This window comes from Phyllobates terribilis, unplaced genomic scaffold (assembly GCF_046119375.1).
Source record: "Phyllobates terribilis strain yellow unplaced genomic scaffold, ASM4611937v1 Scaffold_5__5_contigs__length_657084704, whole genome shotgun sequence".
NCBI lineage: Eukaryota > Metazoa > Chordata > Amphibia > Anura > Dendrobatidae > Phyllobates > Phyllobates terribilis.
In genome coordinates this window covers 231,533,418-231,546,276 of record NW_027362765.1, presented here as the reverse complement: position 1 = coordinate 231,546,276, position 12,859 = coordinate 231,533,418, and the positions used below count along the sequence as shown (strand labels likewise).

Sequence of the window (12,859 nt, the reverse complement as noted above, 5' to 3'; positions counted from 1 at the left end):
ACTCAGGGTTCTGCGCTGTATACTATATACTCAGGGCTCTGCGCTGTATACTATATACTCAGGGCTCTGCGCTGTATACTATATACTCAGGGCTCTGCGCTGTATACTATATACTCAGGGCTCTGCGCTGTATACTATATACTCAGGGCTCTGCGCTGTATACTATATACTAAGGGCTCTGCGCTGTATGCTATATGCTCAGGGCTCTGCGCTGTATACTATATACTCAGGGCTCTGCGCTGTATACTATATACTCAGGGCTCTGCGCTGTATACTATATACTCAGGGCTCTGCGCTGTATACTATATACTCAGGGCTCTGCGCTGTATACTATATACTCAGGGCTCTGCGCTGTATACTATATACTAAGGGCTCTGCGCTGTATGCTATATGCTCAGGGCTCTGCGCTGTATACTATATACTCAGGGCTCTGCGCTGTATACTATATACTCAGGGCTCTGCGCTGTATACTATATATTCAGGGTTCTGCGCTGTATACTATATGCTCGGGGCTCTGCGCTGTATACTATATACTCAGGGCTCTGTGCTGTATACTATATACTCAGGGTTCTGCGCTGTATACTATATGCTCGGGGCTCTGCGCTGTATACTATATACTCAGGGCTCTGTGCTGTATACTATATACTCAGGGTTCTGCGCTGTATACCATATGCTCAGGCCTCTGTACTAATATATATATATATATATATATATATATATATATATATATATATATATATAGTACAGACCAAAAATTTGGACACACCTCATTTAAAGTTTTTTCTGTATTTTCATGACTATGAAAATTGTACATTCACACTGAAGGCATCAAAACTATGAATTAACACATGTGGAATTATATACTTAACAAAAAAGTGTGAAACAATTGAAAATATGTCTTATATTCTAGGTTCTTCAAAGTAGCCACCTTTTGCTTTGATGACTGCTTTGCACACTCTTGGCATTCTCTTGATGAGCTTCAAGAGGTAGTCACCGGAAATGGTCTTCCAACAATTTTGAAGGAGTTCCCAGAGATGCTTAGCACTTGTTGGCCCTTTTGCCTTCACTCTGCGGTCCAGCTCACCCCAAACCATCTCGATTGGGTTCAGGTCTGATGACTGTGGAGGCCAGGTCATCTGGCGTAGCACCCCATCACTCTCCTTCTTGGTCAAATAGCCCTTACGTAGCCTGGAGCTGTGTTTGGGGTCATTGTCCTGTTGAAAAATAAATGATGGTCCAACTAAATGCAAACTGGATGGAATAGCATGCCGCTGCAAGATGCTGTGGTAGCCATGCTGGTTCAGAATGCCTTCAATTTTGAATAAATCCCCAACAGTGTCACCAGCAAAGCACCATCACACCTCCTCCTCCATGCTTCACGGTGGGAACCAGGCATGTAGAGTCCATCCGTTCACCTTTTCTGCGTCGCACAAAGACACGGTGGTTGGAACCAAAGATCTCAAATTTAGACTCATCAGACCAAAGCACAGATTTCCACTGGTCTAATGTCCATTCCTTGTGTTCTTTAGCCCAAACAAGTCTCTTCTGCTCGTTGCCTGTCCTTAGCAGTGGTTTCCTAGCAGCTATTTTACCATGACGGCCTGCTGCACAAAGTCTCCTCTTAACAGTTGTTGTAGAAATGTGTCTGCTGCTAGAACTCTGTGTGGCATTGACCTGGTCTCTAATCTGAGCTGCTGTTAACCTGCGATTTCTGAGGCTGGTGACTCGGATAAACTTATCCTCAGAAGCAGAGGTGACTCTTGGTCTTCCTTTGCTGGGGCGGTCCTCATGTGAGCCAGTTCAAAGAATCTAAATCTACATTCAATCTGTCCTATTACTTCACAAGGGCAGAATTACCCCATTGTTGTGCTGCTCATAAGTACGGAGGAGAAAGATATATTTTTTTAAATTCTGGTTTGTGTACCTGATTTTGAGGGCGCTAAAAAACAAATGCAAGGAGCAGTCCACCTCACGGCAGATGCAAAGTGGGCCACAGGTAGACTGCTTCTTGCATTTGTTTTTTAGCGCTGTTTTAAATACACTGTGTTCCAAATTATTATGCAAATAATATTTTCTCCGATTTTCCCAAATTACCTATATGAATTGCAGTCATTGTAATTTTCCAGTCAAATAACTATTAGAGTACAATTGAAAGGTTTTTGTACAAACTGCCTATGATAAGAGTATATTTTTAAAAAAAATAAAAAACTCAAACTGCACTCAAAATGCATGTTCCAAATTATTATGCACAGCAGTTTTCAACCTTTTCATTTTAATAAAGAACAAAAAATTGGTCATTTTTGAAATTATAAGCATTAGCAGGTTATTACACACTGAAATCAAACAGTTTTCAACTCAACACTTTATTCTAGGTGATGTTACATTTGCACATAGGACCGCTTGTTCGAAAGGAGCTTCTGAACTCTCTCGTCCATTGAATTTGTCAGGTTTTGGATGGTTTCTGCTTCAATTGTTTTGCATGAGGACAGAATACCCTCCCAGAGCTGTTGCTTAGATGTGAACTGCCTCCCGCAATCATAGACACTCCTTTTGATGATGCTCCAGAGGTTCTCAATGGGGTTGAGGTCAGGGGAGCATGGGTGCCACACCATATGTTTGTCCCCTTTTATGCCCATATCAGCCAGAGATGCAGATGTCTTATGTGCAGCATGAGACAGGGCATTATCATGCATGAAAATGATCTTGCTGCGGAATGCACGGTTCTTCTTCTTGAACCATGGAAAGAAGTGCTGTTTGAGAAACTCCACATACATTATGGAGTTCATCTTTACCCCTTCAGGGATCCTAAAAGGGCCGACAATCTCTCTCTCCCCATGATTCCAGCCCAAAACATTACTCCACCTCCTCCTTGTTAGCGCCATAGCCGTGTTTGCATGGGGTGTCCATCAACCAGCCATCCTCCACTCCATCCATCTGGACCATCGAGATCATTTCATGCATGATAATGCCCCGTCTCATGCTGCATCTCTGGAGCATCATCAAAAGGAGTGTCTATGATGGCGGGAGGCAGTTCACATCTAAGCAACAGCTCTGGGAGGGTATTCTGTCCTCATGCAAAACAATTGAAGCAGAAACCATCCAAAACCTGACAAATTCAATGGACGAGAGAGTTCAGAAGCTCCTTTCGAACAAGGGGTCCTATGTGCAAATGTAACATCACCTAGAATAAAGTGTTGAGTTGAAAACTGTTTGATTTCAGTTTGTAATAACCTGCTAATGCTTAGAATTTCAAAAATGACCATTTTTTTGTTCTTAATTAAAATGAAAAAGTTGAAAACTCTGCTGTGCATAATAATTTGGAACATGCATTTTGAGTGCAGTTTGAGTGTTTTATTTTTTTAAAAATATACTGTTATCATAGGCAGTTTGTACAAAAACCTTTCAATTGTACTCTAATAGTTATTTGACTGGAAAATTACAATGACTGCAATTCATATAGGTAATTTGGGAAAATCTGAGAAAATATTATTTGCATAATAATTTGGAACACAGTGTACTATTGTGAGTATAATAAATACCTTTTCACCACTTGTCCAGTATAGCAGACATACTTTTTATTCTGTGCTACCGGCTTAGGTACCTCATCACTTGGATTTATTTACTTCATTTGATAATGAAGTTTACAGGGATACTTGCTGTTTCATTACGGATTTTCTGATAACTTGTAAATCAAGGACTCTGTTCACATGATCATGTGTCTGTATTAAGTGGTGAGTAGGGTTGAGCGAGTATGTTCTGTCCGAGTATGCTCGGGCCAAGCTCCGAGTATTTACAGCTGCTCTGTGATAAGGTTAAATCGCTCCCGTGTGCATGATTTGCAACTGTTTGCAGCTTTATTACATGTGAGGAATGTGTAAGAAATAGACATTCCTCACATGTAGTAAAGCTGTCAAACAGTCGCAAATCATGTACACGGGAGCGATTCAAGCATATCACCGAGCAGCTGTAACTACTTGGTGCTCGGCCCGAGCATACTCGGCGAAATGGTTAACAGAACATACTCGCTCAACACTAGTGGTGAGCTCTCCCCCATTTCGACCCAGTGTTGTTTTGTTTTGCAATTTTACCCATTTAATGTTTGGGGTTGAAGGACAGATCCCTAAAAATCTCATCAGCTCTATTGGTATTCATGCAATAACACAATTTCATAGACTTTACTATACTCAGAGCTGTGGAGTCGGTGTTCATTTGGTGGAGTCGGTATAAAATGGACAGACTCCGACAATATATAATAAATTGGGTACAGTAGTACAATGGAGGATGTGCTGTAAATGTTTTAAGAATTTGGGAAAGTTATGAAATGTCCTATAAATACCTGTTCTGTTTCTGATCTAAGGATCTCGGCTTTTAGTTGAGATGAATCTGTGCTGCACTTTATGTACACGCTCAGTAGTGAGGCAGTGAGATGAATCTGTGCTGCACTTTATGTACACGCTCAGTAGTGAGGCAGTGAGATGAATCTGTGCTGCACTTTATGTACACGCTCAGTAGTGAGGCAGCGCGGTGGAGTCAGAAATCAAAGGTTTGGCTTACCGACTCCACAGCACTGGATATGCTGGATGGTTGGATCATTTCTGCAAGTGATACAGTATGATTGATGACCCACGTTTCATCCGATACTAATCCTCTTTGTATGGCCTTGGTCTAGCATCCACTTTTCCAACTGAGATCTTTTCATGGTTCCCATTGTAGATGAAGTATAATCATACACAAGACACAGACTAATAAATATATGAAATTTTAATAGCAAGGTCCAGGTGTAAAGATTATTGGAAAGTCGCTTTTTAATAGATTAGATCACTTTGATGCCAATGCGTAATGCCCTCAAATGAACTAATAGCCTTTTAGGTACAGAAAAAAAACAAATAACTTTATAAATTCATGGTGTCAAAACATTTGTTTCATATAAACTATGCACAACTTTATTTCACTACAATAGAAATTAATTTCACATAAAATTCAAACCTTTTTAATAAAATCTACATAATGACAGCATCTGTAAATTTGTTGTATCCAGACCTACAGAAACCACACTCCACCTATCAGTTTTTTCTAAAAATTCTAGAAAAGTATTCAAACAATTCATTTGGATTTAAAGGTGACCTCTCACCTTGTCAAACGTGGGCAGTTTTTGATCTTATTTTATTCCCAATACTCCAAAGTATATTTTTTTTCCAGTCTCCATTTGGTCCCGGAGATTTGGGCCTTTTTATTTAGTGCCCATTTTAATAGTCTTCGCAAGGGAGTGTGTCTCACAGAATTCTATAGGGGTATGTCTTTAGACTGCTCAGCATTATTACCGTGTAAGAACCTTTGTAAAGAATATAAAAATTAGCACCAAATAAAAAGCCCTATATCTCTGGAACAGTATGGTGAATTGTTAAAAAAAAAAAAAAAAAAAAATGGAATATACAGAGGAGCACCATGAAAAATCAAAACTGGGCACTTGACCTGGTGATAGGTTTTCTTTAATGTTGGAAAAGGAAGTACAAATCAAAGCGCCTCTGACTTTAAACTTGGCCATCTAATAGTCTCACTACTCTCATAACCAGAGTATGGGGGCTGTAACTTGTCCCTAGTATCCAGCTAGAAAGGACATTTGAGAGCAGCTATGTAATGAGAACAATGTTAATCACCTGTACTAAGAGGTTTTCTGGGACTTGAAGTCATCAGTATCAGCCTTAGAACAGAACAATGGGAATGAAGTAAATGTACAACATCCCCACCGATCATGCCTCCTTTATTATTTACCAGGCATGGCCCCATAAATGGTATAGGGGTTGTGTTTGGTACTTAAGCTCATTGCTGTTGTGTCCTACAACTGAATGGGACTGCAAAGTAGTACCAGACAATCATTACAAAATGTACTAAGCTCTGCCTGCTAGAAATTGATCATTATGTGGTGCTAACCAAAATGCCTCCATTCTTTAAAATCAGCAGAACAGGTGTGCCAGGGGATTCATTCTCCCCCTCTGATGTGTCATCCTAAGTCCCAGAAAATTCCTTTGAACGTTTATCCAGGATTATAAAACTGGGTCTACTTTTATTTCTTAGACAAGAGCACTGCCAAAGAGTAGGGTCTGGAATTGCACTCAACTTCCAGAGAAAGACCTTGACAACCCGTTTAAAGAAGCTCATTGACCAGAGTGAGCATGTCGTACTGGCTAAAATGATGGAATAGTGGCTGTAGAGCTAAGGAAAACAGTTTTTTAATTGCCCCCTTCATTGCAGAGATATTTGCTTGGAACATTTAGGTTATAATTTATGTAAAGTTCAACTGGGCGTTATCAGAGATTTGTTTCTGGTGACATGTACTTTGCTGGCATCAGGGTGGCTAATCATAAGCAGGCAATAACATACAGAGGAGAAAACGCCCTTCTCTCCTCACTGATCTCTGCAGCTACCGAACGGAGATACATAACTCTGCTCTGCTGTATCATTACAAACACTTCCAGATCTCATCTTACATTGCGGTTCGCTCTCACCTTTCCCCACACTGACTGCCATGAGATGAGTTCTGGAATGGTTTGCAATGAAAAGTAACTTATCTCTATGCAGAGAGACAGCAGAGCTCAGTGAGGAGAGGAAGGCACTTTCTTTTTTCCCCTGTGTGTTGCTGCCTGTTTATGATTGGTCAACCTCATGAAGGGGAAGAAATACACGCCCCCAGAGATAAATCTCTCATAACACCAAGCTGAGCTTTTTTTTTTTTAGAAATTATAACCTAAACTTTACAAGCTAATATCTCCACAACAGAGAGGAGAAATTACAAAGTAAAACATTTTTCTTTAGCTTTGCAGCCACCAATCCATCAAGTGGTTAGTATGACACGCTCAAACTGGTGAAAAGGTCCTCTTTAACCCATCAGGATTGGGAAGAACTCTTCATCTAAGTGCCCACTTTACAGGAAACTTATAGTTGCCATTTCCTAAAATGTTTTTCATATTCCAGTGTTGATTAAAGTCAATTTAAAACATACGTAGCGTTCAATCATAGGAAGCTTGGGTCTGACAAATCTCATTTAGTTCAGGATAATTCATTTTTAACTCAAGAGGTGATTTACGATCCAGCCTGCACAGCTCATAGCCAGAACTGTTTTTCCCTTCTACAGGCTCTATCTTCACCCAGTGGTAAGGGAGCTCAGGTTCCTTTTCTTGTTTTGGAAATGGTGACATGTCGATTGAGTCATTGTGCCACATATCAGCCATCATCTGTAACGTAGAAATCCTGTCTTGCATTTCTTCTACATCACACTGCATGATGAGATTATACAGTTCCTTAGTCAGACTCTTAATTATGTCGATTCTTTCCATGGTTTCTGCCTTAGTTTTTGTGTAGTGCAAGACCTTATCATACACCCTCGAGTCCGATATGGGTTGCAAATAGTTTTTACGCCATCTGAGACTCACCATGTTCTCTTCCACTGGCTTTTGGTATAGATAAAGCATGCTCAAAATATGACGACATGGCAATTTGTAGCCCTTGTTAAAATAGCATGTACAAGAATGTTCACTTAAACACACACTGTGGCTTTCTTCTAGGATCTGGACAGTAGTAAAACTAGTTTGCACATTGATTAGATGAGTAGATCTCAGAACTACTTCCCACTCTTTTGAACACAACTGAAAGGCAACTTCATTGCAGGACTCTTTTAGGGACACTAGCATTTTATTTATTAGCCTAACTGGTTTCCAGACACCCAACTTTGGGTTTACAATGAGTCCATTGTTCACACTGGAATATTTGTTTACCCACTTAGTGGCTTTCTTTTGCATGGGCTTAGAGAAGGCCTTTGAATCAGATGGAGGAGATTGTAGTGTGGGCAGGATTTGACATACTTTATTTGTAGTAATTTGAGGCTGTGATGTAAATAGCTTCTTGTAAAAGCCTGGAGAAACACCTTTCCTCTTCCCTTCTTTGTTGAAACAGTCGGCAGACTTAAGAAACTCTTGGATAGCATTTTCCATTGAGCTCTGATTTGTAAGGCAACTGGAGATAGTCACATCGATTATTTCTACGCTGTCCATGTAAGTCGTACAAGAAAGTATGCCTTTCTTTACATGCATGTACCATACCAGCTCATTTGAAAACCACTCTTTGCAGAGTTTAGCATAGAGGTCTTTGTCTAATTTGTGCTCAAGTTTCTGGGCCAAGCAGCTTAACTTCAGAGGAGTGGTCTCATAGACTGCGTCTTCAATCAACTTACTGATACAGTACCTAAACTGAGCGGATCCTTTGGTCTTCTTTTCAATGAGACGTGCTGTGTGATACACTGAAAGTAAGACCTGCCTTGATGGAAATGTTTCCTTTAGAACATCTACTTGCTTAAAAGCAGTATCTGTATGGATAACTTTTACCTTTGACCATTCAGAATTGAAAAGTTTAAACGTTTCCAGCATTTTGGAAATGTTCTTTGCATTTTCTTCTTTTACAAAAGAAAAGTAAACTATTTTAGCCATGCGTTCTTTGGTTTCCACAAGTAAGGCATACAAAGTGCACCCAATTTTGCTAGAAACCTTATGAAGCAAAATGCTCTCTGGAAACTTGAGGAACAACTGACTCATCGTACTTGTTTGGAAACATAGTCGCTCCACTTGGTTTTCAACTCCGACCGTTAGCAATGATTTTGATCCAGCATCTACTTTTTGGAAGTCTTTAATGAAACCATCTACACGTGAAAAAGCATCTATGGATAGTCCCTCAGGACTGGAGTCTTTGATGGTGGCAGACGTAGGTTTGCTATTGCCTTCATCATCAATGTCTTGCATTTCTGAAGGCAAATTACTCTCAGCCTTGCACGAGGATTGGCTGTCTTGTTGAACTTCCTTTTGGTCATGTTCCTTCTTCGGAGACAGAGATAGACTTTCGTTGCAAATCTTTTTAAATGGGACCTCCGAGTTAGGCGACAGTTCTCCCGTTTCGGGTGGATGAATGAGAGATGCTTGAGGTGATGTTGTATCCTTGGAATGGATGTGAGTTGAACATTCTTCTTTAACCACTAAACAATCTAGGTCCGTATCATAATGCAGAACAAAAAAGGCTGGACAGATAATGTGGTCAGGCTTTCTTTTACCATTGTGTCCCTGAAGTGTGGAGCAACAAAATGTCACCTCAGTGTATCTGAAATGCAGAAATAAATGTAAAAGGTTAAATGACAAAGAAGGTAGTGGGATAAAGGGTCAATGTTTCTTCTGATCCCAGTGATTCTGAGGCTGTTTGTGACACCTTGAACTTTACCATAATGGTAATTTTATGCCCAGAGGTTTTGAATTTATGAAAATATCTAAATTTTACCATTGCCAAACTTTGAATTGTATTCCCTTAAAATAGTCACACCACACAAAATAAATGACATTTACCATATAAACATTTATGATTTTCAAATGTCATTTTACTTTGTTATGATATTAGAAGGGTTGAAAGTTTTGCCACAATTATTTTTTTTTATAAAGAAACTTACAAATTAAATTTTTCTTTCTAAGGGACGACTTCTCTTTTGAAGTGAATTTGAGGGGGGCCCCAAGTGTCAAAAAAGCCCCAAACAAAACCACATTTGAATAACAGCACCCCTCGAGGTGTTCAACAATTACCCTCAGGTGCTGCATATGAATTAAAGGGAACCTGTAGCCAGAAAAAAACACTAAGCTGCAGATATAGGGTTAACTTGCCCGGCACCCACACTTAACCAAACGCTGCTGGTAGAAAATTAACTTTATTCCTGCCAGCAACGTTCCGGTTTCAATCACTGGGGCGGCATCGGCAGCTTCCGCCACTGCTCTGCGTATACCCAGAGAATCCCTTTCAGTGGATTCTCCTCTCTGCAGCAATGTCATATTAGGCCACGTTCACATGTTCCGTTTTTTACCTCAGTATTTGTAAGCCAAAACCAGGAGAGGGACAATCAGAGGAAAAAGTATAATAGAAACACGTCACCACTTCTGTATTTATCACCCACTCCTGGTTTTGGCTTACAAATACTGATGTCAAATACTGATGTGGCCTAAACATAAAAAAGACTCTAGTTTCAGATCTGAATTGGGTCTTGCTTTTGCAGAATGAGGTGAAATTTTTATTGGTGTCATTAGCAGTTACATAATTTTGAGGCTTTTTATAGTCTGAAAGCCATAAAAATGGAAGATAGAATGAACCAAAACAACAATTATTGAATTTATTTTTTAACAACGCTGTTCACCGGTAAAAGTGATGACTACATTATTCTCCGGGTCAGTACAATAACTGCGACATCAGGGTTATATAGTCTTTCATATTTTGCAATTTCTTTTACTACATAAGATTTTTTGATCACTTTTTCTTTAGATTTTTGGGTGGCAGAGTGAACACAAGAAATTCATGGTCTTTTTTCTGCTATTCATAGTGTAGTAAAAGTGGTAGAGCATTTTGGTGCTCATTGTACAGGTTAAATAGAGCGTTTTACAGCTCTCATCGTTCCAGATGCAGCGATACCAATGTGCACGTTTGTTTATACATTACAGAGTTTTTAGTGGAGAAAAATGTACTTTTTTTGCATAATTTTCTAAAATTAGAGACTTTTTTTTTTTTTTTTTACTTAGTCTGGAAGTTTTGTCTATTTTGATCACTGGTCTAATATCCTGCAATATTTACCGCAGGGTATCAGACTTCTTTCACCTTGAGGGAAGACCAGTAGACCTCCAGATTGCCATTACAACTATTGGCACCAAGCAATTGTATTTTTTCCTACCTTTCTTCCAGCAGCCATATCGCTTGACAACCAGCAATCACATGAATGCTAGGAAGGAAGAGATGTTGCTTCTAGAACTGCGTATACATTGATCAGGAGGGGAGAGATGACATTCTCTAGAGTGTCTGGCCATCTCTGACAATTAGTTCTCTGCTCCTGCATCATTTCTTTGCAGTCTGCAATGACTTTCTAAAACACAACTACAGGGTAAAATGCAGAACGGCCTAATGTTTTAGTTATCTCAACATTTAGTTTCAGGGGCGCAGCGTCCCGGCGGGCGATGTGCTAGTAACTGACAGTTTGGACCAGTGGCATGGTTGCACCACTGGCCCCAAATGTGTTCTCTCCAATGTAAGCAAAGGCAGCTTTGCCTCTGCAGCATCAGAGGAGTGCAATGGTACTGACTCTTGCCAGATCCAGTAATTAGGCCAGCTTCACTGCACAGAAAAGAGCTTATAAGCGCTGTGCTCCTTAAATAGGAGACCAGCCAGTGCTGAGACTGCAGAGGTAGCCACTTAAAGAGCACCTGTCAGCAGGATTATGCTGAGTAAACTACATACACTGTCAGGTGAGCGACATTACACTGATTAATATGATACCTTGGTTGATGAAATCCATCCTGTGGTTCTTGTGTAATCTTTACTTTCAGTTTGGAGATAATGATATGCTCATGCTGTGGGGGGCCCTCTATCTGGTACTCTGCTTACATGTTCATCTGTATGCTCTTATGACAGATCACCGTGCCTTAACTGACCTGCCTCCTATTTTACCTAGACCCGCACTACTAGATGCATTATGTAAAATAGGAGGCAGTGAAGGCACAGTGAGCTGTCATAAGAGCATACAGATGCATATGTAAGCAGAGCACCAGATAGCGCACCCCCCACAGGCCCACCCTGAAGCACAAGCATATCATTATCTCCAAACTGAAAGTAAAGATTACACAAGAACTACAGGATGGATTTCATCAACCAAGGTATCATATTAATCAGTGTAATGTCGCCCACCTGACAGTGTATGTAGCTTATTGAGCACAATCCTGCTGACAGGTGCGCATTAAGTAAGCAATGAGCTGTACATAATAGAATTAAAAATGAGAATTTTAAGAAGTAGCAAAATTCTCTTGGTTAAGTACTTTGAAAATATACCCAATAAAGAACTTGAGAATAACCCTTTAAGTCATTTGGAGGTCCACAAATAGTCAAAGGGACTGTCCAGGACTAGAAAAAAAAAACGAGTAGGAAGAAACGTGATCAAATAATTACCAATACTCCCATCACTACAGACGTCCCCATCTGTTTTTAATTTACGTCTCGGCAGCAATGATATCGCATACAAGGGTATGACCGCTGCAGCCAATCACAAATCTTGTACCTGACATAACTGCTGTAGGAAGTAAAGAAATAGCAGCAGGGTCCACCAGCCTGGAGCTGTAGGGCAAGTACTAACTTTGTCATCATACATTCTGCACAAGCTAAAGGGCTGCTCCTCTTATGAAGAATATACCAGAAGCCCTCTCCCAGCAGGGTCCTTACATTATGTCTGGCCGGATGCGGATGCTGAACTTGCTGTTGTGGTGGTGGACAGACACGCTGCTCTGGATGCTGTAGTTGGAGTTGGTGTCCTTCTTGAAAGCGGTGAAGAACCCCTGGAAGTCGGCATAGTTGATGAAGCAGGTGCCCTGCTGCATGGTCGTCAGACGATCACTGCTGTTGGGTTGGTCCATGGATGCGGCTTTCACCTTATATATTTAGAGGGATAAGGGCAGAAGTAGAGGTTTCTGTCCAGGCTTCATACAGTCAATAAGGAGATGGCCTGATGTCTGCTCTTCCTACTGGCCTTTGTGGCTCATGGGCACACATGTGTGGCTTCAGATGCATCCTGGGTCTGCCCCACTATGAATGAAGCTGTTCTCACTGACTCCCGCCTTATTTCATGCTACTTCTCTGCCCTTTGTGTGGACAGCTAGAAGACTACACTGTACCTCGGCTTCCTGTTCACGCACCGATTTTATGCCCGGCCCCTTTAACAACGGTTTTATATCAGGACGCAGCCACCGCCCATAAAGTCTGACCAATCATTGATGCGGTTACACAGGACACGAGCTATTAAACCAAT

At 40.6% G+C, this 12,859-nt stretch overlaps 1 protein-coding gene across 1 annotated transcript; it reads right to left on the bottom strand.

Annotated features, from left to right (window-relative positions):
- Nucleotides 1-5,398: 5,398 nt before the first annotated feature.
- Nucleotides 5,399-12,828, bottom strand: ZSWIM3 (zinc finger SWIM-type containing 3). The gene is made up of 2 exons (XM_073683893.1): nucleotides 12,277-12,828; nucleotides 5,399-9,141 (listed from the first exon to the last, which is right to left on the bottom strand). Exons 1-2 carry the CDS (start codon nucleotides 12,465-12,467, stop codon nucleotides 7,008-7,010), a joined length of 2,325 nt encoding a protein of 774 aa, XP_073539994.1. The 5' UTR covers nucleotides 12,468-12,828; the 3' UTR covers nucleotides 5,399-7,007.
- Between the last annotated feature and the right edge of the window lie 31 nt (nucleotides 12,829-12,859).